Source organism: Bombina bombina, chromosome 2 (genome assembly GCF_027579735.1).
Source record: "Bombina bombina isolate aBomBom1 chromosome 2, aBomBom1.pri, whole genome shotgun sequence".
NCBI lineage: Eukaryota > Metazoa > Chordata > Amphibia > Anura > Bombinatoridae > Bombina > Bombina bombina.
The window spans coordinates 717,892,287-717,919,384 of NC_069500.1; the positions used below are offsets into that span (position 1 = coordinate 717,892,287).

Below are 27,098 nucleotides of genomic sequence, written 5' to 3' on the forward strand. Positions count from 1 at the left end.
CAAGTCTTTTTGAAATAAAATTCAATTTTAAATTATGCATTTACACTAAGGCACCAGTTCAATTGCAAATAATGTATAATATAGTGCGCCAGTTAAAATTTGTACTGCAAATTAGCTGCAGACAGAAAAATATAATTTTAAAGTGATGGTAAATCCTAGCGTTTGTTAAACGCTAAGATTTACCATTGTAACAAATAAAATACTTCATGAAAGTTCCTTTATTTGTTCCAAGCGATCGCCGGTCTGAGCTGCTAAGGCAGCCAGCGGCAGAACGGAGCTTTCATCATGAAGTATTTTATACTTCATGAATGAAAGTCTCCTTTATTTGTTACAATGGTAAATCTTAGTGTTTCACAAACGCTAGGATTTACCATCACTGTTTTTAAAAATTCTCCTGAATAAATTTTTCTTTTCTCTTGGTCTAACATCACAATTTAATAATAAAAAGGTAAATTGCTCACAAGAACGTCCAATACTCAGAAGTCACAGCTTTGCAGACTGGGGAAGGCTAGGGGTCTGAGAGAACCAGTCAACAATAAAAACACACACACAGTGCAGCCAAAGCACATCGCTGTTTGAAGAGGCCTGAAGTGCAGCCATGTTGTAAAGTGAAAGTGCTAACAGTTCCTGCACGTGTCAAATTCTTTCTGCAGACATGCTCCATTTTTTCTGCAATATCTCAGATCACAGCATGTTCTGCATAGAGCCAAGATCTACAGCTAAAGGGACAGTCTACTCCAGACTAACGTTTAAAAAGATATAATCCCTTTATGACCCATTCCCAGGTTTTGCATAATCAACACTTAAATTAAAAATACTTTTAACATCTGATTACCTTGTATCTAAGCCTCTGCAGTATCTGTTTTTGATAGACTTGCATTTTAGCCAATCAGTGCCGACTCAAATTACTCAGTAAGCACAATGTTATCTATATAGCACATGTGAACTAGTGCTGTCTAGCTGTGAAATAAAATGTCAAAATACACCGAGATAAGAGGTGGCATTCAAGGACTTAAAAACTCAAATACCAAGACAATTATGCAAAATGTGATAAGTAAATTGGAAAGTTTTTTTTTGTTTTTTTTTTAAATTGCGACCCTTGGTACCCCAGATGTTTCAGAACCACATTTCCCATGATGCTTAAGTCCTCTGCAGTCCAGTCGAGCATCATGGGAAATATAATTCTGAAAACATCTGAGTGCCAAAGTTCGCCATCACTGCCCTATATGAATCAGGAAAGTTTAAAATTTGACTAGACTGTCCCTTTAACATATAGGTGCCACCTAAGCTTGCTGAACACACATTCTGCTGCCATTGTGAAAATTGTGAATTGGAAAAAATGTAACGAAACAAAAATAGAGAAAAAAAAAAACCACACTATATAGTCTTCTAAATCGTAAACCTTACCTTTGGTTTCGCACAAAGCCCAAAATCTATTAACTTCAAGTTGTGATCACCATCAATAAGAAGATTTTCCTGAAATAAAAGATAAAAATAAAAATAAAAAAATATGCTAAACGTTTACAATTAATCAGTTTCTCCAACTCTGCTTTAACCGCACTTTTACATTGGGTTGTAATAACTGGAAGAAAGGTGGGATAGTTTAAATACAGATTGTCATGAATTTTAAATAAAAAATGGGTTCATCATACTAGCTCTTCCTCTAGAGCATAAAAGTACATATAGCAGAGACATAAGATTTGCTAATTGAAGTCCCAGTACCACACTACTGCAGGGGCTGCATAGTCAGGGCTCTAAATTTGTTCGTTTTCTTCAAGAGGACAAGCCAATTAGGCCAACTCTAGTGTCTTGGTCAAGTGCGTGTGCATAGACATTTAATTTTCACATTCTTGATCAACCATTATCTGTAAAACAGAGCACCGTGGAATTTAAAAAGTACAAACCAACATTGCCAAAAAACTGGTCTAATGAGAGGAGACAGTACAGCATGAGGTAGAAAATCATCCTCTACTTTTTCCTATATATCTAAAAATATTAAATCCATTCTCTCTTGTCTATAGAAAAGGTTTGGGTTTAATTTATACTTACTGGTTTAAGGTCTCGGTGTGCATATCCTTGGCTGTGAATGTACCCAACAGCTGATACAATCTGACGGAAAAATATTCGAGCTTCATCTTCAGTTAAACGATCCTTCGCAATAATATAGTCAAACAATTCACCACCAGGACAATACTACAGAATATAAAACAAATGTTATTCACAATGTAATGTTTAGGTCAGCTATTCTTAAAGGGATACTAAACCCAAATTTTTTATTTCATGATTCAGATAGAGCATGAGATTTTAAGCACCTTTCTAATTTACTCCTATTATCAATTTTTCTTTGTTCTCATGCTATCTTGATTTGAAAAAGCAGTACTGTAAGCTTTAGAGCCAGACCATTTTTTGTTCAGTACCTGGGTAGCACTTGCTGATTTGTGGCTAAATGTAGCAAACCAATCAGCAGCTCTACCAAGGTGCTGAACTAAAAAATGGGACGGCTCCTAACCTTTTATTACTGCTTTCTCAAATCAAGATAACATGAGAACAAAGAAAAATTGATAATAGGAGTAAATTAGAAAGTTGCTTAAAATTGTATGCTCTATCTGAATGATGAAAGAAAAAAATGAGGGGTTAGTATCCCTTTAACTTAAACTGATGAAGGGTGACAGAACTATATAAAAATATAAAATCTGTAAAGAAACAATTTATGTAAGAACTTACCTGATAAATTAATTTCTTTCATATTGGCAAGAGTCCATGAGCTAGTGACGTATGGGATATACAATCCTACCAGGAGGGGCAAAGTTTCCCAAACCTCAAAATGCCTATAAATATACCCCTCATCATACCCACAACTCAGTTTAACGAATAGCCAAGCAGTGGGGTGATAAAGAAAGGCGTAAAAAGCATAAAAAAAAAAAAAAAAAAAAAAAGTAAGGAACTGGAAATATAATTGTGCTTTACACAAATAAACATAACCACCATAAAAAGGGTAGGTCTCATGGACTTGCCAATATGAAAGAAATGAATTTATCAGGTTCTTACATAAATTAGGCTCTCTTTCATGTAATTGGCAAGAGTCCATGAGCTAGTGACGTATGGGATATTAATACCCAAGATGTGGAAGAGAGGGAGGGATAAAAATAAAAACAGCAATTTTCCGCTGAAAAAATTAAATCCACATCCAAAAAAATAAGTTTCTCATAATTGAAAAGAAAAAAAAAAAAAATTAATATAAGCAGAGGAATCAAACTGAAACAGCTGCTTGAAGAACCTACCAAAAATTGCTTCCGAAAATGCGAATACATCAAAACGGTAGAATTTAGTAAATGTATGCAAAGACCAAGTTGCTGCTTTGCAAATCTGATCAACTGAAGCTTCATTCTTAAAAGCCCATGAAGTGGAAACTGATCTAGTAGAATGAGCTGTGATTCTCTGAGGTGGGGCCTGACCCGACTCCAAATAAGCCTGATGAATCAAAAGCTTTAACCAGGATGCCAAGGAAATGGCAGAAGCTTTCTGACCTTTCCTAGGAACGGAAAAGACAACAAATAGACTAGAAGTCTTCCTGAAATCTTAAGTAGCTTCAACATAATATTTCAAAGCTCTTACAACATCCAGAAAATGTAAGGATCTCTCCAAAGAATTCTTAGGATTAGGACATAAAGATGGAACAACAATTTCCCTATTAATGTTGTTAGAATACACGACTTTAAGTAAAAATTTAAATGATGTCCGCAAAACTGCCTTATCCTGATGGAAGATCAGAAAAGGAGACTCACAAGATCAAGCAGATAATTCGGAAACTCTTCTAGCAGAAAAGATATCCAAAAGGAACAACACTTTCCAAGAAAGTAGTTTAATATCCAAAGAATGCATAGGCTCAAAAGGAGGAGCCTGTAAAACCTTCAAACACAAATTAAGACTCCAAGGAGGAGAGATTGAATTAATGAAAAGCTTGATACGGACCAAACCCTGCACAAAACAGTGAATATCAGGAAGCTTAGCAATCTTTCTGTGAAATAACGCAGAAAGAGCAGAGATTTGTACCTTCAAGGAACTTGCAGACAAACCCTTATCCAAACCATCCTGAAGAAACTGTAAAATTCTAGGAATTCTGAAAGAATGCAAAGCTAATTTATGAGAAGAACACCATGAAATACAAGTCTTCCAAACTCTATAATAAGTCTTCCTAGAAACAGATTTACGAGCCTGTAACAAAGTATTAATCACTGAGTCAGAGAAACCTCTGACTTAGGCACTAGGCGTTCAATCCCCATACCCTCAAATTTAACGATTTGAGATCCTGATGAAATAACAGTCATTGAGACAGAAGGTTTGGTCTTAAAGGAAGTGGCCAAGGCTGGCAACTGGACATCCGGACAAGATCCGCATACCAGAACCTGTGAGGCCATGCTGGTGCTACCAGAAACACAAATGATTTTTCCATGATGATCTTGGAGATCACTCTTGGAAGAACTAGAGGCGGGAAGATATAAGCAGGTTGGTAAAACCAAGGAACTGCTAACGCATCCACAGACTCCGCCTGAGGATCCCTGGACCTGGACAAGTACCTGGGAAGTTTCTCGTTTATATGGGAAGCCATAAGATCTATTTCTGGACCCCACATCTGAACAACCTGAAAAAAAAACAAAAACAAAAAAAAAAAACACACGTCTGGATGGAAAGACCACTCCCCCCGGATTTAAAGTCGGACGGCTGAGATAACCCGCTTCCCAAATGTCTACACCTGGGATATGTACCGCAGAAATTAGACAAGAGCTGGATTCCGCCCAAGAAATTATCAGAGATAATTCTTTCATAGCTAGGGGACTGAGTCCCACCCTGATTGGCATAAGCCACAGTTGTGATATTGTCTGTCTGAAAACAAATGAATGGTTCTCTCTTCAACAGATGCCAAACCTGAAGAGCCCTGAAAATAGCACAGAGTTCTAAAATATTGATTGGTAACCTCGCCTCTTGAGATTTCCAAACTCCTTGTGCTTTCAGAGATCCACAGACCCCAACCTGAAAGACTTGCATCTGTTGTGATCACAGTACAGGTTGGACGAACAAAAGAGGCCCCTTGAACTATACAAACAATGGTGATCTAACCACCAAGTTAAAGAGAGTCAAAAATTGGGATTTAAGGATACATTATGCAATATCTTTGTATAATCCCTGCACCATTGTTTCAGCATCCAAAGCTGGAAAGGTTTCATTAAACGAGCAAAGGGTATCACGTCCGATGCTGCAGTCATGAGACCTAAAACTTCCATGCACATAACCACTGAAGGGAATGATTGAGACTGAAGGTTCTGACAAGTTGAAACCAATTTTATTTGTCTCTTCTCTGTTAGATTCAGTGTCCATGACTCTGTCTCTATCTGGAAACCTAAAAAGGTGACCCTTGTCTGAGGAATCAAGGAACTCTTTGGTAAATTGATCCTCCAACCATGTCTTTGAAGAAACAATAGTTTATTTGTGTGAGATTCGGCAGAATGTAAAGACTGAGCTAGTACCAAGTTATCGTCCAAATAAGGAAACACCACAATACCCTGTTCTCTGATTACAGAGAGTAGGGCACCGAGAATCTTTTAAAAAATTCTTGGAGCTGTCGCTAGGCCAGATGGAAAGAGTGACAAATTGGTAATGCTCGTCTAGAAAAGAGAATCTCAAAAAACAATCGTGATCTGGATGAATCGGAATATGAAGATATGCATCCTGCAAGTCTATCGTGGACATATAATGACCTTGCTGAACAAAAGGCAGACTAGTCCTTATAGTCACCATTTTGAAAGTTGGCACTCTTACAAAACGGGTCAAAATGTTCAGATCCAGAAATGGCCTGAATGAGTTTTCTTTCTTTGGGACAATGAATAGATTTGAATAAAACCCCAGACCCTGTTCCTGAAACGGAACTGGTATGATTACCCCTAAAAGCTCTAGATCTGAAACAGTTCAGAAAAGCCAGAGCCTTCACTGGATTTGCTGGAACGCGTGAGAAAAAAAAATCTCACAGGAGGTCTTACTCTGAATCCTATTCGATACCCTTGAGAGACAATACTCTGAATCCAATGATTTTGAACAGAATCTGCCCAAATGTCTTGGAAGAATCTTAATCTGCCCCCTACCAGCTGATCTGGAATGAGGGCCGCATCATTATGCAGACTTGGGGGCTGGCTTTGGTTTCTTAAAAGGCTTGGATTTATTCCAACTTGAAGGTTTCCAATTGGAACCAGATTCCTAGGGGGAAGAATTTGGTTTCTGTTCCTTATTCTGTCGAAAAGAACAAAAACGATTAGAAGCTTTAGATTTACCCTTAGATCTTTTATCCTGAGGTAAAAAAAAAAAAAAAACACCCTTCCCCCCCAGTGACAGTTGAAATAATTGAATCCAACTGAGAACCAAATAAATTGTTACCTTGGAAAGATAGTAATCTCGACTTAGATACCATGTCAGCATTCAAATACTTGAGCCACAAAGCTCTTCTAGCTAAAATAGCTAAAGACATAGATTTAACATCAATTTTGATGATATCAAAAATAGTATCACAGATAAAATGATTAGCATGTTGAAGCAACCGAACAATGCTAGACAAATCAGGATCTGTTTCCTGTTGTGCTAAGCTTTCCAACCAGAAAGTTGATGCAGCTGCAACATCAGCCATAGAAATGGCAGGCCTGAGAAGATAGCCAGAATATAAATAAGCTTTCCTTAGATAAGATTCAAGTTTCCTATCTAAAGGATCTTTAAAGGAAGTACTATCTTCCATAGGGATAGTAGTACATTTGGGCAAGAGTAGAAATAGCCCCATCAACTTTAGGGATTTTTTCCCCAAAACTAAAATCTAACTGCTGGCAAAGGATACAACTTTTTAAACCTAGAAGAAGGAATAAAAGTACCACCAGGCCTATTCCATTCCTTTGAAATCATATCAGAAATGGCATCAAGAACTGGAAAAAACCTCTGGAGTAACCACAAGAGGTTTATAAACAGAATTTAAAAGTTTACAAGTTTTAGTATCAAGAGGACTAGTTTCCTTAATATCCAAAGTAATCAACACCTCTTAACAAGGAACGAATATACTCCATCTTAAAGAGATAAGTAGATTTGTCAGTGTCAATATCTGAGGTAGGATCTTCTAAATCGGATAGATCCTCATCAGAGGAGGATAACTCAGTATATTGTCGGTCATTTGAAATTTCATCAACTTTAAGAAAAGTTTTAAAAGACCTTTTACGTTTATTAGAAGGCGGAATAGCAGACAAAGCCTTCTGAATCCCATCAGCAATAAAATCTTTTATATTCACAGGGATAGCATGTACATTAGATGTTGAAGGAACATCAGGCATTGTACTAGTACTGATGGATACATTATCTGCATGTAAAAGCTTACCATGACAACTGTTATATACTACAGCTGGAGATATAATCTCCGCTAACTTGCAACAGATACACTTATCTTTGGTAGAACTTATCAGGCAGCAGAGATCCAACAGTGTTTTTCTGAGACAGGATCAGATTGAGACATCTTGCAAATGTAAGAGAAAAAACATCTAAAGCAAAATTATCAATTGCCTTATATGGCAGTTTTAGGAATGGGAAAAAAAAAATGCAAACAGCATAGCCCTCTGAGCATAGAAAAAGGCAAGAAGCATATCGGAAGTGGGGTTTAAATAATTAAATTTGGAAATGACGCAACCTTGTGCAAGGAGACCTGGCGTCAACTAAGACGCCAGAAATGCCGAATTTGCGTCACAGAACGTACCTTCACGCCAAAAAATTCTCGTGCCAAGAATGACGCAATAAATATCAGAATTTTGCGGCCTCGCAAGCCTAATTTTGCCTGCGAAAATTAATGAAAAATAGTCAATTTTGAAGAAAAGAATAAAAAGAAAAAATAAACTTCCTAAATATGTTTTCCCAATTTTGGAACTGAAAGTCTGCAAAAGGAAATATACATAAACCTGACTCATGGCAAATATAAGTACAATACATATATTTAGAACTTTACATTAAGATATAAAGTGCCAAACCATAGCTGAGTGTCTTGTAATGAAAACATACTTACCGAAAGACACCCATCCACATATAGCAGATAGCCAAACCAGTAGTGAAACAGTTATCAGTAGAAGTAATGGAATATGAGAGTATATCGTCTATCTGAAAAGGGAGGTAGGAGATGAATCTCTACGACCGATAACAGAGAACCTATGAAAAGATTTCCGGCGAGGAAAACCATAGAATTCAATAGGTGATACTCCCTTCACATCCCTCTGACATTCACTGTACTCAGAGGAATCAGGCTTCAAAATGCTGAGAAGCGCATATCACAGAAGAAAAATCAAGCACAAAAACTTACTTCACCACCTCCATAGGAGGCAAAGTTTGTAAAACTGAATTGTGGGTGTGGTGAGGGGTGTATTTATAGGCATTTTGAAACTTTGTCCCTCCTGGTAGGATTGTATATCCCATATGTCACTAGCTCATGGACTCTTGCCAATTATATGAAAGAAATAGAGCTTTTTTTCCCCCTCTTCATTTCCTCTAAAAAGAAAGGTGTGAGATGGAATACACATTGAGGGGGGGAGTTTCTAATTAACTTATGTTAACAAATTTGCTTTGTCCTCACGTTTTTTTGTTGAAGATACCTAGGTAGGTAGTGTGCACATGTGTGGAGAACTAAATTGCAAGAACTACTGCTGTCATATAGTGCTCTTGAAAATGTATAACATTCTTGCAAAACTGCTGCCCTATAAGCTACTGAGCTTACCTATCTGCTTTTCAACAAAGGATACCAAGAGAACAAAGAAATTATATAGAAGTAAATTGGAAAGTTGTTTCAAATGGTATGTTCTATCTGGAATTATTAAAGATAAAATATTAGGTTTCAATAAATATTTGGTCAGAACGTGGCAACTTAAAGTAAATGTGTACTCTTTCAATAACTATTTTTATTACAATACCATATAAAAGGTTTCTGAACTACATCTTTAACCCCTTCCTACTGTTAGGAAGTTCTATGCTGTCCTAAATGCGCTGGGTTACTGTTCGGCTGTATTGAAACCATAGCCGCTTCCTTTATGGGAACACGGGCGGGGGGGAGGTACCTAATGTCATAGGCACTCCCCCCTGACCCAATCTCATCATTGAAATCACATGAACGATCGCGTGATCTCAATTTTTACTCATTTGTTTGCATCATAACTGTTTCAACATAGACAAAATGAGTCCCGGCAGTTTCACGCGTTTGTGATATGATAAACGTATAAAGAACTACCAAGTTGTAAATAGATAAAACATTTTTAGTTTTGCATTTCGATTGTCTTTATATTAACCTCTTAAGGACATATGACGGAATTTTTCCGTCATAAAACAATTGAGCAAACTGAAAGCTGTGTCCTTAAAGGGTTAACAATTTTAGAAGCCAAGAAAGGAATATTACTGGATACAGAATAAACCAAAAAGTTAGGAGCAAAATAAAAAGGCGGCAGATGTGGCCGCCAAGTTTTATTAAAAAAGGGACCCTTAACACTTGTCTTCCAATAATCCCCAAAACCTACTTTTTCTTATTAATACAAATAAAATAATCACTGCTATTTATTTTATCTGTTCCTCTTACCCCAAACTTTTCAAAGGGATGGTTTTGAAATAGTGTTGAGCCAGTGCTTTATTTCCTATGTAAGCTGCCATATTGTAGCGTGCGTTACAGGGCTCAGTAGTCACATGACACAGCATATTGTCTGTTACATACAGTACTTAGGGAATATAACACTTGCCTGCAGCGTGTGAGCTGCAGTGTCTGAAGACACATTTATTTCTCAGTCAGGGTGTAAATAGATTTCATTTGCCAGTCTATTGTATATAATATACATTATGCAGTAAATGAAAAGTGCATTACTTATGTTTTTAACTCCCCCCCCCCAGTTTTATTTTTTTAAACTCCACAAGTTTTATGCTCTAAGCAGAACGTTCAGGCACGGTTATTGTCAATTACTGACATGCTCCAGGAGGGGGAAGCTATAACGGAACAAAGTGAAGTCTGTGCAGAGGATTTCTGCTTGTCATCACCTTTGCTCCTGGTAATGTGAATCACTAAGGGCTGACACTCAGCTTAGTGTTCGTTTAGCAAGGATCGTTCGTATGCATTATTTATCAGTGTGATCTACTCCTGTCACACCCTCTGATCACACACAAGTTTGACTGTGTTTCAGCAGAGAGTGTGATCTACTCCTGTCACACCGATAAATAATGCATACGAACGATCCTTGCTAAACGAACACTAAGCTGAGTGTCAGCCCTTGGTGATTCACATTACCAGGAGCAAAGGTGATGACAAGCAGAAATCATCTGCACAAACTTCATTCCGTTCCGTTATAGTTTCCCCCTCCTGGAGCATGTCAGTAATTGACAATAACCGTGCCTGAAAGCTCTGCTTAGAGCATAAAACTTGTGGAGTTTGAAAAATTAAAACTGTGGGGGGAAGTTAAAAACATAAGTAATGCACTTTTGCTTTTCATTTACTGCAGAATGTATATTATATACAATAGACTGGCAAATGAAATCTATTTACACCCTGACTGAGAAATAAATGTGTCTTCAGACACTGCAGCTCACACGCTGCAGGCAAGTGTTATATTCCCTAAGTACTGTATGTAACAGACAATATGCTGTCATGTGACTACTGAGCCCTGTAACGCAAGCTACAATATGGCAGCTTACATAGGAAATTAAGCACTGGCTCACTGTATTTCAAAACCATCCCTTTGAAAAGTTTTGGGTAAGAGGAACAGATCAAATAAACAGCAGTGATTATTTTATTTATTAGAAAAAGTAGATTTCAGCAATTTTCATTAGGTGGTTTATGTCCCTTTAAGCCCCGATTTAGATTATATAATTCCTGGAATTATATTAAAGTTTTTTTTAAGCATGTGTGCATATAGTATAAGGCAGATGCCAATCAAAGCCAATAAACAATTAAAAAGTAATACATTGGGATTTAATAGATTTGTTCAATAACCACATTAAATTAACAAGGTTGCCGCCATAATAATGTGCCATTCTAGTGAGAAAAATAAATGCTCCAATTTGTTAAAACAGGTCATTTTAGCACTAACGACACTGCAAGAGTATGTGTTAACCCGAAAAAGATAAACACATAGTTTAAATACTGACCAGGAGATGCAGAAAACTGCTGGCTTCAAGGGCACAAAACCAGCGAACCGATCAGCAGCAGTTATTGTGCAGCAGGGTCCCACAACTACTGCTGCTGATTTTTATCCCTCCCACAACAATGGAAGCAAAAAGCATACTTTTGCAAAGTGCTTGCTTAAAGGTAAGCACACCGATCAATAAACAAACCATTACATTTGGAGATCCCAGCATGTGCGCATAGTGGCAAACTTGATTCTTTAGTCTTTTCTTAAAGGGACATTAAACACTAAGTAAATTATATATAAAATGATGCATTCAAAGAAAAGATTAATCTGAGAATAACAGCTCAAGTGCCATGAGCTGTTTCAATATTGACAAAATAAGTGTAAAGTTGTAGTGTCTATAAAGCAATGGGAGCTGCCGTGTTGTAACTTATGTTAATTTGTCTGCTGTGGCCAATTAGGGACAGTCTCTAGAGTGTGCAGCCAATGGCTTTATGGAATATAACAGTGTTGTACACTTCCACTTCTATCAGGAACTTAAAAGCACAGGAAAGGGGGCAAAATAAATAAACATATATTGCAAATTTGTTTCTATATAAATTATTTAAAATTGTATATTATCTCAAAGTGTTCAATGTCCCTTTAATGCAGTTGATAGGCAGTAATATACTGCAGGGCTGTATAGCGCCCAGTTCTTTTATTTGATTATTATTTTTTTCCTTTTGAATACTGGTGACACCGTCCAGATTAGCACTCTTTGGGGTGTATAATCTCCCAAAAAAAAAAAAAAAAAAAAAAACACACCGCACAGACCATTACTAACCTCCAAAATCATAAATATCTTCTTTGGCGTTTCAATGATATGATATAATCTACAGACATGCTGATGACTCAGGTTTTTCATGGCATCAATTTCAGTTTTGACACGAGGTAAATCATCCTAGGAAAACACAAGGTTACTTTCACTAGAGGTATTCCAGCTAGGACTCATTTCTTGGCCACTGTAGACACTGCTAAAACCACTACACATAGTCCCAGCTCTTATAAAAAAAAAATAGTAAACCATTCTGGAGTAGAATGGTCATCTTCATACCAGAGCAGATATGAAATAACCATTCAGTCAGGGTAGCTGTCCGATTGCTAACAAGTCACCCTGTTTTGTAACACCTACCAGATTAGGCAAATCCTACCAGATTAACTACACTTCCAGACAAAATATTTACATATAAGGTTCTTGCATTTTACAGTCTATAAGTGGGTAATGCTAAAATAATAGCTTTATGTACCATCAATCTAAATGTAACTTTGCCTTAGAAGCAGTGTGTGGTCAGGAATAACCACAAAAAAAAAAAAAGAACTGTGGCACCAAAGTATTTTAATTTACTTCAGTCGCATAGTATTCTAGCTGGCTAGAACTGCAATCTCCTCTAGACAAATTTTAATTGTCAGGTAAACTGCAGGTACAGACATATACTGTAGCTAGATAAATAAAAACAAATTTACCCCAAGAGAATCTTTGTCCATAATCTTTATGGCTACTTTTTCTCCAGTAAGAAGATGGCGTGCAAGCTTAACTTTTGCAAATCCTCCTGCATAACGGAATAGAGAACAAAGCAATTAAGAGTAACATACAATATAAGTAAATGGATAAGCATATGGTCTCAAAGGCTACAATCAGATTTATTTATTTTGTTTGAATTGCTATTTTTTTCATTACAGTAATTGCAATGTGAGCTTCAATTCATGAATTCTCCTGCCTGCACATAAGGGAATGGTAGATGAATGTTTACTGTGAGAATCTATGTGAGAATCTATATATAAGAAATGGACATTGTACTCTTCCTGCTCCCCTTTTTGACCCCCAACCCTTCTCTTGTCCCCTATTTTACTTCCTTATCCACACAATCTCATCCTACCTTCTCTATCCCTTTCCTTTCTTATCTATTACTATAATCCTCTCCATGCCCATTGTGAATCTGTACCTGTTCCAATAGTTTCATGTAGCTCATAATACTTTAGCAGGTCCTCATAATCATCAACCGCCATATTTATAATTACTAGTTATAAGCGAATAAGGTACAAAACCTAAAGAAAGAGAAAAACAGTATGTTACTCTAAGCAGCAAAAACTAAAAAAAAAAAATACTTGTTTTATAATTTTTACAATTTATATCCACAAAAGTACACACACACACCATAATGTATTATGGAAACCCAGAAATGTTAAATCACAGCCCAAGCAACCATTACAGGATCTCTAAAATGCAATAGAATTATGGTTATCAAGTGTCTGCTCACTAACAATGTCAAACATCTGTGTACAATAAAGCTCCAAAGTCAAACCACTTTTTTTTCTCACCTATTCAATATTTTGGTTTAGGAAAATTTTACATTACACAGCAAGAAGAAACATTACTTTACGGAGTATACTTCCTTAAATTATAACACATTAATAAATAATCAAGGCTAGATAAACTTACAAAATAGTTATGGAGACATAGAATGAGCCCGCAATTTGATCCACAGCTCATATCATCTGAGAATATGCCAGTTACACAAACTGCACATTAGTACGTTTCAACAATTCTCTAATTAGGAATGACATTTGGACTTTAGTCATTACAAACTATACTTTCAGAAGTTTGCTCAGTAATTGGAGTTTATAAAATGCTAATTAAACTCTTGATATGTTTTTTCCCCCCCACTTGCATTTACAAAAAAACAAACAAACTTGTGCACATTACAAACTTTTCCCAGTATTTTTACACCCCCTTGTATGGAGAAGTACCACTTTAGGAATTCAAATACCGTACCAAGATTGCATAGGGTGTTTACAGCTCTGGTATAACAGTTAATGTAATGAGACTATAACCAGCTTGGAAAATTATTTACTCACTGTAGAGTCTCAACTTATTAACATGTAAAGAAAAAAAAAATCTGAACTAGAATGCAAAAAAGCCTAATGCCTTTCAGAGTTCTCCAAAAGGACCTATCTGATGGGCACAACACCCAGCAGATTTTACTGACCACTTGGTTAATATTAAATGAGTTCAATGTTTGTTAGGAATGTTAGGGATATTTTAGATGGAGTTGAATTCATCAATCATGATGAAGATGCGCTATAACTTACTTTTTAATGGAGCACTGAAATTCTAATACCCCTCGTTCCAGAAGCCCACTTCAAAATTATTTTTTTCTTGTGAGCCAACGGTTTGAATTGTTCTCAAATCGGCACTCTAGCCGTATGGCTTTTTTTTTCTAGCTAGAGAGACAACTGAAGATCAGTTCAAACCGTTAACTCACAAAAACGGAATGTGGGGTATTTGAATTTCAGCGCAACATTTAAACAGTTATAGTGCAACTTCATTACAACTTCTGAATTAACCCTTTCCTGCCGGGGTTAAAGTGTCTACATCAGAACAACTGTTCCGATGTAAACAATTTGAAATCTTGCGATCGTGCACGTGATCACAAGATTTCAATGATGGGATTGTGTCAGGGGGGCATCCCTATGATGCTAGGCATGCCCTCCAGACCGCAATACCATCAGGGAAGCACCAGTGGCTTCAGGAAAGCCACACGGTTAGGACGTAGTATTCCCTCCATCAGCGTTAAAACCCAGAAAAATTTGGACGGAATACGTTGTGGTAACGGCGTTAAAAGGTTAAACTACATCTAAAATATTGCTAACATGCCTTTACACAAAGGGGAAAGTTTCTTATCACTTTAAAAGGGACATGAAACCCAACATTTTTCTTTCATAATTCTGATAGAAAATACAATCTTAACATTCCAATTAACTTCTCTATTATCTAATTTGCTTCATTCTTTAGGTATCCTTTGTTGAAAAGATACTAATGCAGATGGATGAGCCAAACACACGAGGCATCTGTGCAGCCACCAATCAGTAGCTACTGAGCCTATTTAGATATGATTTTCAACAAAGAATATCAAGAGAATGAAGCAAATTAGATAATATAAGTAAATTGGAACGTTGTTAAAAAAGGTATGCTCTTTCTAAATCATTAAAGTGAAGGTCAATTTTCAAGTGAAAGTGCCTGTATTTTAAAAAAAAAAAAAGTTAAAAAAACATGGGCACTTTCATTCATGAAAATTGACATTTCAGACATTTTTTTAAAAAAATATACTTACCTTTTCTTTTTGAAGCAGCTCCAGTGCTTCACCAGCCCGTCGCAAGCCTCTTCATATGTCAGCAATGACAATTCCGGCATCCTCCAATCACGGCTTCCCCCCCGGGTAATCATTGCCTGAGGCAACGCTGTGATTGGAGGAAGCCGGTTTCATCATTGCTGGGTAAGAAAATCAGGAAGAAGCAGGCGGGGCATCGTTTCAGAACAGCGATCTGGCGTTTCCGAAGAACAAGGTAATTATTTTTAAAATATAGTGCTATGTCAATTTCATGAATGAAAGTGCCCATGTTTTAAATATTTTTTTTTTAAAAAACAGGCACTTTCACATGAAAATTGACCTTCACTTTAAAGAAAAGAAAAAAAAAATGGGTTTCTAAACAGAAACCACATTAGCTTTGTTTAGTCTGTTATGTATATGTACCTCACCACAAATATTAATCATTGGATACCCCTAATTCTGTACCGGGCACTACAAGATTTAGTGGTGCTATAAAAATACATAAAGCATTCCACAGCCCCCCCCCCCCCCCCCCCCCCCCCCCCGGCTACTTCATAATAGCACCCTGCTGGCAAGTTTCCGTGGAGAACACTAGCCTTTAAAAGCGTTTATTTTACCATAATAACGATATGCAGAAGGTAATGAATGTCGTTTGAAGCCAGATAAGAAGATAATCCCCCCCCTCCCAGTTTGTGGTTATCTGTAAGGGAGGTGGAGGCAACACAGCAAAAATCTACAGGTTTGTGTTGAGGAGGCAACGGAACAAGTTCTGCCGGTCACTTTAAGGCAACGCATCAGTACTTAGAGCAGACCCTGCAGCCTATTTCAACTCACATAAAGCGCTTATAGCTCTGACAGCGCACACGATTCAACAGACTTGTTCCCAGAAGTCCTTCTGTTTTAGCTGAGGAAATGCTTATCACCTCGTTTCACGAACCGCTGTGCAGCTGAACAAAAAGAACCAAACCCACAAACACTCGTTACGGATATTGTTCCAGTTTTTTTAAAAAATAAAATTCCCCGCCTCCACCGTCACGCATGCGAAGTACTAATCACCTAGAACCGACTGCGCAGACGCGAACCATTGGTATTAGTGCGCAGGCGCTAACCTAAACCTTTACAATTACTTTTTTTGCTACTTGTACAATACGCTTTGTACAGTACGGATTTTGGGCGAAAAAAAGAATACAGCATACATTTTGTTTAATTAATGCAGCATTGCTTTAATGTAGTTTTTTTCGATTATAAGTACATTAACTTGCATTTTTATTATGCGAAAAAAGCGACTTGAATGTGTCTTTAGTCATACATAACCAAATGAGGGCATAACAGTGCTTTTTCTTCCAATCTATTCAACGCAAACAAGGAATCTCTTGTTGGAAAGAGTTATGAAAGAACCTACAAGTTTACATTTTTATTAGCAAAAAGGATGTAATCATGGTTTCAAGCTAATCTGTAGCCGGTACGTGTATCTATCTATATTAAAGGGACACGAAACCCAAATATTTATTTTGTGATTCAGATGGAGCAATTTTAAACAACTTTCCAATTTACTCCTATTATCTAATTTGCTTCAATATCTTTATTGAAAAGCATACATAGGTAGGCTTGTAATTAGCTTACCTGGTTTATTGAGCGAGCACCCAGTAGGCATTGCTCCTGCTCCAACAAAGGATACCAAGAGAATGAAACAAATTTGATAATATAAGTAAATTGAAAAGTTGTTTAAAATTGTGTGCTCTATCTGAACCATTAAATATTTTTTTGGGTTTCATGTCATGTTATTAAAACTTAAAGGGACACTGAACCCAATTTTTTTATTTTGTGATTCATATAGATCATGCAATTTTAAGCAACTTTCTAATTTACTCCTATTATCAAATTTTCTTAATTCTCTTGGAATCTTTATTTGAAATGCAAGAATGTAAGTTTAGATGCCAGACCATTTTTGGTGAACAACCTGGGTTGTTCTTGCTGATTGGTGGATAAATTCACGTACCAATAAACAAGTGCTGTCCAGTGGTCTGAAAAAAAAAAAAAAGCTTAGATGCCTTCTTTTTCAAATAAAGATAGCAAGAGAATAAAGAAAAATTGATAATAGGAGTAAATTAGAAAGTTGCTTAAAATTGCATGCTCTATCTGAATCACGAAAGAAAACATTTGGGTTCAGTGTCCCTTTAAAGGGACAGTCTACAATATAATTTGTATTGTTTTAAAAGATAGATAATCCCTTTATTACCCATTCCCCAGTTTTGCACAACCAACACAGTTATATTAATATACTTTTTACCTCTGTGATTACCTTGTATCTAGGAACCTTCTTCCAGCCCCCTGATCACATGAATGTGACTGTTTATTATCTATTGTCTTAAATTTAGCATTGCTTTGTGCTAAATCTTAAATAACCCCCTGTGCCTGTACACAGTGTTATCTATATGGCCCACGTGTACTTTCTGTCTCTTTGTGTTGAAAAGAGATTTAAAAAGTATGTGATAAGAGGCAGCCCTCAAAGGCTTAGGTTTAGTTTCAACTAAGAATACCAAGAGATTAAAGCAAATTTAATGATAAAAGTAAATTGGAAAGTTGATTAAAATTACAAGTCATATCTGAATCATGAAAGTTTAATTTTGACTAGACTGTCCCTTTAAAGGGACACGAAACACACATTTTTTTTTTTCTTTCATGATTTAGAAAGAGCGTGTCATTTTAAACAACTTTGTAATTTACTTCTATTATCTAATTTGCTTCATTCTCTTGATATGCTTTGCTAAAAAGCATATCTAGCTAGGCTCAGTAGCTGCTGATTGGTGCGTGCACATAGATGCCTAGTGTGATTGGCTCACCCATGTGCATTGTTATTTCTTCCACAAAGAATATCTAAAGAATTAAGCAAATTAGATAATAGAAGTAGATTGGAATGTTGTTTAAAATTGTATGATCTATCTGAATCATGAAAGAAAATTATTAGGTTTAATGTCCCTTTAAAGTAAAAAATGATCACTTTAATTTGTTAGAGCAATCAATATTTACACTATCAACACTCCAACGCTATGGGGTCGAATTATCAATGTGTGGAAGGACATGATCCGCTGTAGCGATCATGTCAGCCGCACAACGATAAATGCCGACAGCATATGCGGTCAGCATTTATCACTGCACAAGCATTTTACAGGAAATGCTTGTGCAATGCCTCCCCCTGCAGATTTGCGGCCAATCAGCCGCTAGCAGGGGGTGCCAATCAACCCGATCATATGCGTTCATGCGGATTGCTGTCCGCCGCCTCAGAGGTGGTGGACCAGTTAAGGAGCAGCGGTCTTAAGACCCCTGCTTCTTAACTCCTGTTTCTGGCGAGCCTGAAGGCTCGCGCGGGAACAGTTACATTTAGCTAAATATGGGGCTTGTTATATTGGCCCCTATGTGTTTACCCCAAACTAGGGAGTTGAAAATATAGTTGAAGTCTCACTCAGGAGCTGTTGAAATCTGTTGGTTCCAAGCTGGAAACAGCTGGTGAGCTAATTTGTGGTTGCATGAGCATATCATTTTAAGACTATCGAACCTTCAGTACTGTGTGTTTAACTCCCACAAAGGGTTTAAACACACAGAAGTACTGTTCGGGGACCCCAAAGAGCACCATTGGTTGCAAGTGGAAAATACTACTGATCCAATTAGCTTTAGTAACTAGCACTGCTGATTATATCAGCGGCAGTTTCTGCTCGGGACCAGAAGTGCTCTATGGGTCCCTCTGCCATTGTTTTTCAGTATTAAATATCCGCTAATCGCAATTGCGCACCATACTTCTGAAATTCCCAGCAGTGAAGGGGTTAATTAGTTAGTTGGTGAGGGTACTATTATTATAATTACAGCTCCCTGATCCCTCCCAAACAGCTCCCCCCCCCTGCACCCACAGTACGATCTTGGGTACTGGCAGACAGTCTGCCACCACCTCCACCTTCCAAACGATCATACTGTGGAGCCTCCTCTCAAAACCACTTTGCTGTAAAATGTTAAAAGTCCTCAATGTGAATATATATATGAAATGTATTCATGTAAACACAGAAATAGTGTAACTAAGTACACCAAGTAGCGCTAATCCTGAATCTATATGTGAGTATTGAGTAATAAAAAATATCAAAAAATATATGTTATTAAATATGTAACAAATACAACACCCACAGTGTATATAAATATATTTTCAGAACAAAAGTACAGAAACAGACCCTATGTGGTCCAATATTCATAGACAGATAAATATGCAATACAAATATAAATATATATCTTCAAAAAGAAAGACAGCTCCTCTTTAAAAGGTGGTTCCACAGACCTTGTAGTATATTTTTTCTGAAAGAGAGGAGAAGAGCGCAGACTCAAGTGTAGAGTAATGATCCTTTAATACATGTGCACACACAAAAAGTGCCAACTCACAAGATATATGGTTAAAAACAGCAAAGAACACAATGTGTTAACGTTACAAATGTAACTTATCCCACAAAGCACCGGCTCAGCAAACAGCTCCAGAAACAGCAGTCCCACACTCCTGGGTAGGTAACCACGATACCCGGTCCGGGTAAATGGCGATGTTCTCAAAGTCTGCCTGGGCTCCTTGAAATTCCGTGTGCTGATGTGAAGAAGCAGACTATATCTGTCCCGCAAGTAAAAAGATTGACACAGACGGTAAGTAAATACCTTGACCCTCGGCACACAATTTCAAACCGATGGTTCCCAACTGCAGACCGGAAACTACGGCGGCCTCACAGGATCAGAAAGGGGAGCGGTTCTCTGTGTCAATCTTTTTACTTGCAGGACAGATATACAGGGAGTGCAGAATTATTAGTCAAGTTGTATTTTTGAGGATTAATTTTATTATTGAACAACAACCATGTTCTCAATGAACCCCAAAAAACTCATTAATATCAAAGCTGAATAGTTTTGGAAGTAGTTTTTAGTTTGTTTTTAGTTATAGCTATTTTAGGGGGATATCTGTGTGTGCAGGTGACTATTACTGTGCATAATTATTAGGCAACTTAACAAAAAACAAATATATACCCATTTCAATTATTTATTTTTACCAGTGAAACCAATATAACATCTCAACATTCACAAATATACATTTCTGACATTCAAAAACAAAACAAAAACAAATCAGTGACCAATATAGCCACCTTTCTTTGCAAGGACACTCAAAAGCCTGCCATCCATGGATTCTGTCAGTGTTTTGATCTGTTCACCATCAACATTGCGTGCAGCAGCAACCACAGCCTCCCAGACACTGTTCAGAGAGGTGTACTGTTTTCCCTCCTTGTAAATCTCACATTTGATGATGGACCACAGGTTCTCAATGGGGTTCAGATCAGGTGAACAAGGAGGCCATGTCATTAGATTTTCTTCTTTTATACCCTTTCTTGCCAGCCACGCGGTGGAGTACTTGGACGCGTGTGATGGAGCATTGTCCTGCATGAAAATCATGTTTTTCTTGAAGGATGCAGACTTCTTGCTGTACCACTGCTTGAAGAAGGTGTCTTCCAGAAACTGGCAGTAGGACTGGGAGTTGAGCTTGACTCCATCCTCAACCCGAAAAGGCCCCACAAGCTCATCTTTGATGATACCAGCCCAAACCAGTACTCCACCTTGCTGGCGTCTGAGTCGGACTTGAGCTCTCTGCCCTTTACCAATCCAGCCACGGGCCCATCCATCTGGCCCATCAAGACTCACTCTCATTTCATCAGTCCATAAAACCTTAGAAAAATCAGTCTTGAGATATTTCTTGGCCCAGTCTTGACGTTTCAGCTTGTGTGTCTTGTTCAGTGGTGGTCGTCTTTCAGCCTTTCTTACCTTGGCCATGTCTCTGAGTATTGCACACCTTGTGCTTTTGGGCACTCCAGTGATGTTGCAGCTCTGAAATATGGCCAAACTGGTGGCAAGTGGCATCTTGGCAGCTGCACGCTTGACTTTTCTCAGTTCATGGGCAGTTATTTTGCGCCTTGGTTTTTCCACACACTTCTTGCGACCCTGTTGACTATTTTGAATGAAACGCTTGATTGTTCGATGATCACGCTTCAGAAGCTTTGCAATTTTAAGAGTGCTGCATCCCTCTGCAAGATATCTCACTATTTTTGACTTTTCTGAGCCTGTCAAGTCCTTCTTTTGACCCATTTTGCCAAAGGAAAGGAAGTTGCCTAATAATTATGCACACCTGATATAGGGTGTTGATGTCATTAGACCACACCCCTTCTCATTACAGAGATGCACATCACCTAATATGCTTAATTGGTAGTAGGCTTTCGAGCCTATACAGCTTGGAGTAAGACAACATGCATAAAGAGGATGATGTGGTCAAAATACTCATTTGCCTAATAATTCTGCACTCCCTGTAGTCTGCTTCTTCACATCAGCACACGGAATTTCAAGGAGCCCAGACAGACTTTGAGAATATCACCATTTATCCGGACCGGGTATCGTGGTTACCTACCCAGGAGTGTGGGACTGCGGTTTCTGGAGCTGTTTGCTGAGCCGGTGCTTTGTGGGATAAGTTACATTTGTAACGTTAACACATTGTGTTCTTTGCTGTTTTTAACCATATATCTTGTGAGTTGCCACTTTTTGTGTGTGCACATGTATTAAAGGATCATTACTCTACACTTGAGTCTGCGCTCTTCTCCTCTCTTTCAGAAAAATGAAATGTATTCATGCCTCTAGAGCAGGGGTCAGCAACCTTGACACCCCAGATGTTTTGGAGCTACATTTCTCATGATGCTGAGACACTCTTTAGGCTGTCTGAGCATCATGGGAAATTTAGTTCCAAAACATCTGGGGTGACAAGGTTGCTGACCCCTGCTCGTCTAGAGGGTGCAAACTATAAACCAAAGCCCAGTACTTACTTTTGTGGATTTGTATTGCTCTTCTATATTCTTCTCTGTATGGGTTCTCAATTTCTTAATCCCTCTCTTTCCTCTAAATATTTTCTTTTTTCTGGTGTGTCCTCATCTCCTGGTCCATATTTCTCTTAAAAAAATAGATGAATTTATCCTGGATGATCCTTGTTTTGGAGATATAGCACATTTCTCCCTTTCTGCTTCAGCATAGGAGATATGCTTGTACAATGTAAAATATCTGTTCAATGTATATTTTCCCTCCTTTCTCCTTGGTGCATTCCTCCAACTTTCATGAGATATACGCTTGACTCTATAGCTCTCACTCAGGTTTTTATTTCTCCATAATGGTATATATGACTAACAAGTCTCATTCCTTTGTGTTTAAGGGATGTCACTTTTGGTTCCAGATATCACTATTTAAAGGGACACTAAACCCAAATTCTTCATTCTCTTGGTATTTTTATTTGAAATGCAAGAATGTAAGTTTAGATGCCGGCCCATTTTTAGTGAACAACCTGGGTTGTCCTTGCTGATTGGTGGATAAATTCATCCACCAATAAAAAAGTACTGTCCAGAGTTCTGAATAAAAATAAAAGCTAAAATAAATAAAGATAGCAAGAGAATGAAGACAATTTAATAATAGCAGTAAATTAGAAAGTTACTTAAAATTGCATGCTCTATCTGAATAACGAAAGAAAAAATTTGGATTCAGTGTCCCTTTAAGGCTGATTGTAAGGCAGCTGTTTTATTCTTGAGAAAGGCCCCATAGCAGAGTGAAACGCATCAACAGTTAGCTGCCATTTTGCTTTAGTTTTTAGTTTTCATTTGGTGAGTAGAAGCAATATAGAGCAGAATTAGTATACTATATACATTATACTATACTATGCTATGTAAATGTGTATTAATCTTAAAGGGTCTCACATTTGCTAGCCGTATACATTTTTAGCTGGATTATCTTCTGTATAGTCTGCTATCAAGAATATTTTAGTTATAAACCATTCTTATTTTTTTCAATATCAGAAAAGAACAGAAAGATTGGAATCCTTGTTCACGGAGAAAGATTCAAATCAACCTCAGTATTTGTAAAGTTCCCTTTTTATTATAATTTTTTTACTATTTCCCTCTACCTCACCTTCAATTATGCATATTATACAGTCTTATAATGGAAACTCAGCCTACTTAATTCTGGGCAGTGAAAAACAGGCGTTATATTTGGAAAAGGACAAATAACTACGCTCTTCAATCTCCAAAAATGTCTCTATCAAAGTTAATCATTGTCATTCTAGGGGAGGTGTCAGGAGGATAGAGCTCTTTTTGTGGTTTTCTCAGAATTAAAGGGACAGTATACACTCATTTTCATATAACTGCATGTAATAGACACTACTATAAAGAATAAGATGCACAGATATTGATATAAAAATCCAGTATAAAACTGTTTAAAAACTTACTTAGAAGCTGTCAGTTTGGCTCTGTTGAAAAGGTAGCTGGAAAGCCCACTGCAAGTGTGAAATAGGAAACTCCCCCCTCCCCCCCCCCCCCCCCCTTTGCATATGAAAAGACCCTTTACACAAACAGGAGCAAGCTGGAGAAGGTAGCTGACGGTATTCTCATAAAATTTTGGGGCTTGGTTAGGAGTCTGAAAATCAGAGCAATGTTATTTAAAAATAAGCAAAACTATACATTTATTTTTTAAAAAAACTTTATGGGCTATATAAATAGATCATCTACAAAACATTTATGCAAAGAAAAAATGAGTGTATAATGTCCCTTTAAGAACTGGGTTAGTGGACCTAGAAGGCTTCATATTATTAGGCTTATATGTATATAAAGTATGGGGGGTTTTTTTACAGCAGAAGCTATTTAGATAAAATAATACTGAATTGGCATAAAGACAAGAACAAGTCGGAAGTTTCTGGATACTGATCCACCCCTTCCATGGGCTGGAGGGCAAAAATCTATGTACAAATAGAGAGGCTCAGTATCAGGTAATAAAGACTCTTGCATCAAGTCTGTAACTGTCAGGATATCAGGTAGCAGAGTAAATTGTAGCAGGTAAAATACAATGAAGAGAAGTCCGGGATAGGCATATATATATTTTTGTCTATTGAAATGTCCTACTTATTGTCAGATTATTGATTTTAGTTTTTCCCAAAATATTTCAGCTTCTATCAATTAAGCTAAGACTTACCACAATAATAATTTGGACTGCATTTTTTGCATATTTACTACTTTTGTTTCTGAGATATAAATGTTGAAAAATAGTTAAAGGACCACTCAATGCAGTAGAATTGCATAATTAACAAGTGCATAATAAAAAGACAATGATGTAACACCTACTCTGAATTTCAAATAAGCAGTAGATTTGTTTTCTGACAAAAAACAAATTCTCCTATTTTCTGGCCCCTTATATCATGGGACAGACATCAGCCAATCACAGATTAGTATATGTATACCCTGTGAGCTTGTGCACATGCTCAGTAGGATCTTGTTCCTTAGATAGTGTGCATATAAAAAGACTGTGCAAAATTTTAAAAGGGAAGTAAATTAGAAAGTGTCTTAAACTCCATGCTCTTTCTGAATCATAAAAGTTTATTTTGACTTGAGTGTACCTTTAAGACATGCTCAGCAGCTGAATTTGGCATCAGATGATTGTAACAAATCTTGCTGCAAAACACTAAGGGCAAGCTCCTGCTCGTGTGCTAACTCCGCTAGAAGTAAGATTTTCGCACGCATCGGGTAGCGTTCATATTACAAGTTGAAAGTAAAAATAAATTTGGTTGCTAACCCGATGGGGGCAAAAAGCAGAACTTAGAATATCACAATCGTGTTAACATATTCCCCCATAGAAGTCAATGGAGCAAAAAAAATGGGGAAAAACTCCCTACTTGCGTGTAAACCCAATTGCATATTCTCAAGTGCACTAACCTAACATGAAAATATGAATATTTCACATTCCAATGTTCTTCACATAGCAGAATATGTTCTATTTTTTCATAAATACATATTTATTTCTACATATATCTGATGGTATTTTAGTAAATATATATATTTATACCGTATTATACAGTATTTGCAAATGGATTACGCACACCATACCATATAATCACCTAGATTACAAGTTTTGCGTAATGGTGCGGTACGGCTATACCGCTGAAAAATTGGCCATTGCGCGTGGAATGGCAGGTAACCCATATTACAAGTCGCGGCGGTATAGCTATACCGCAAGTATTTTAGCCTTATGCAACTCTCCATTCCGCACTCAAAAAATTACGTATGAGTGCAGGATTTTCGATAGCACCATATTACAAAATGCTTTCTTTCCAACCTATACCGAGACGATCCATTCCGCGATCTGAGACCAGTTGCTATGGATTTTGCGAAACAAAAACGTTTCACAAAACTCATAACTAAAATTTTACAAAGTACACTAAGACCCATAAACTACCTATTAACCCCAAAACCGACACCCTCCTGCATCGCAAATACTATATTACACATATTAACCTCTAATCTGGCGTCTACCCACATAGCCAACACTAAATAAACCTATTAACCCCTTAACCGCCGCCCCCCACATCGCTACTACTATAATAAATCTATTAAACCCTAAACCGCCGGCCCCCCACATCACCAACACTATAATAAAGTATTAACCCCTAAACCTCCAGCCCCCCACATCGCAACTAATAAATTAAACTATTAACCCCTAAACCTAACACCACCCTAACTTTAAATTAAAAGTTACAATATAACTATCTTAAAATAAATATAAACTTACCTATAAAATAAACCTTACCTTACCTTAAAATAAATATAAACTTTATTTCACTTTACATGAAATTAAAAAAAATAAGATTAAACTATAAATTAAACTAACATAACTATTCTAATAAAATAAAATAAACTACCAATTAAAGATCCTAAATTACATGATTAAAAAAAACAACACTACGAAAAAAAACCAACCTAAATTACAAATTTAAATAAACCTAATACTACGAGAAAATTAAAAAAATCTAACATTAAAAAAAGCTTAAATTACAAAAAATAAAAAACAAAATAATAAAAAATAATAAAAATTACACCTAATCTAATAGCCCTATAAAAACAAAAAAGCCCCCCCAATTAAAAACACCCCCTAACCTAACAATAAACTACCAATAGCCATAAAAGGGCCTTTTGTAGGGCATTGTCCTAAGTTAAATAGCTCTTTTACCTAAAAAAAAAGTCCACTGCATATCAAAACCCTAATCTAAAAAAAAAAAACGCCACCCCAAAAAATTAAAAGAAAACTGACACTAACCCCAGAAAATCTACTCACAGTTCCTGAAGTCCGGACATCCATCTTCATCCAGGCGGCGAAAAGTCTTCATCCAGGTGGCGACATCTTGATCTACCGCGGGGGCATCTTCTTTCTTCATCCCGATGTCGCGGAGCTGTGGAGGAGTGGCGCTTCTTTGTTGGCGGCGCAGACATCCAGCGTGGAGGATTCCTTTCATACGATCACTACCGTACACTGAAGCTTAAATACCTTGCATTCCTATTGGCTGACATTTTCAAATCAGCCAATAGGTTGACAGTAGCTTTTCAATAGGTCAGCCAATAGGAATGCAAGGTACCCCATATTTAAACAAGTACCTTGCATTCAAGCTTAAGTGTACAGCGGTGACCGTATGAAGAAGATGCCCGTGCCGCTGGCAAAGATGCTCCGCGCCTCAACAGCACCGCCCCTCCACAGCTCCGCGACACTGGGATGAAGAAAGAAGATGCCCCTCACGATGGATCAAGATGTCGCTGCCTGGATGAAGACTTTTCACCACCTGGATAAAGATGTATGTCCAGACTTCAAGAACCATTAGTAGATTTTCTGGGGTTAGTGTTAGTTGTTTTTTTAATTTTTTGGGGTGGTTTTTTTTTTT

General features: G+C 37.2%; 1 protein-coding gene across 1 annotated transcript in view; it reads right to left on the minus strand.

Moving 5' to 3' along the window:
- MELK (maternal embryonic leucine zipper kinase) overlaps window positions 1-16,288 on the minus strand; it is a 267,107-nt gene extending 250,819 nt beyond the window's left edge. The window contains exons 1-6 of the mRNA XM_053700016.1: window positions 16,145-16,288; window positions 13,145-13,247; window positions 12,666-12,751; window positions 11,986-12,102; window positions 2,050-2,193; window positions 1,408-1,476 (exon numbers count right to left, since the gene is read on the minus strand). Coding sequence (XP_053555991.1) covers window positions 1,408-1,476; window positions 2,050-2,193; window positions 11,986-12,102; window positions 12,666-12,751; window positions 13,145-13,208 — 480 coding nt within the window. The 5' untranslated portion in view covers window positions 13,209-13,247; window positions 16,145-16,288. The remainder of the gene's footprint in view (window positions 1-1,407; window positions 1,477-2,049; window positions 2,194-11,985; window positions 12,103-12,665; window positions 12,752-13,144; window positions 13,248-16,144) is intronic.
- Window positions 16,289-27,098: the final 10,810 nt, after the last annotated feature.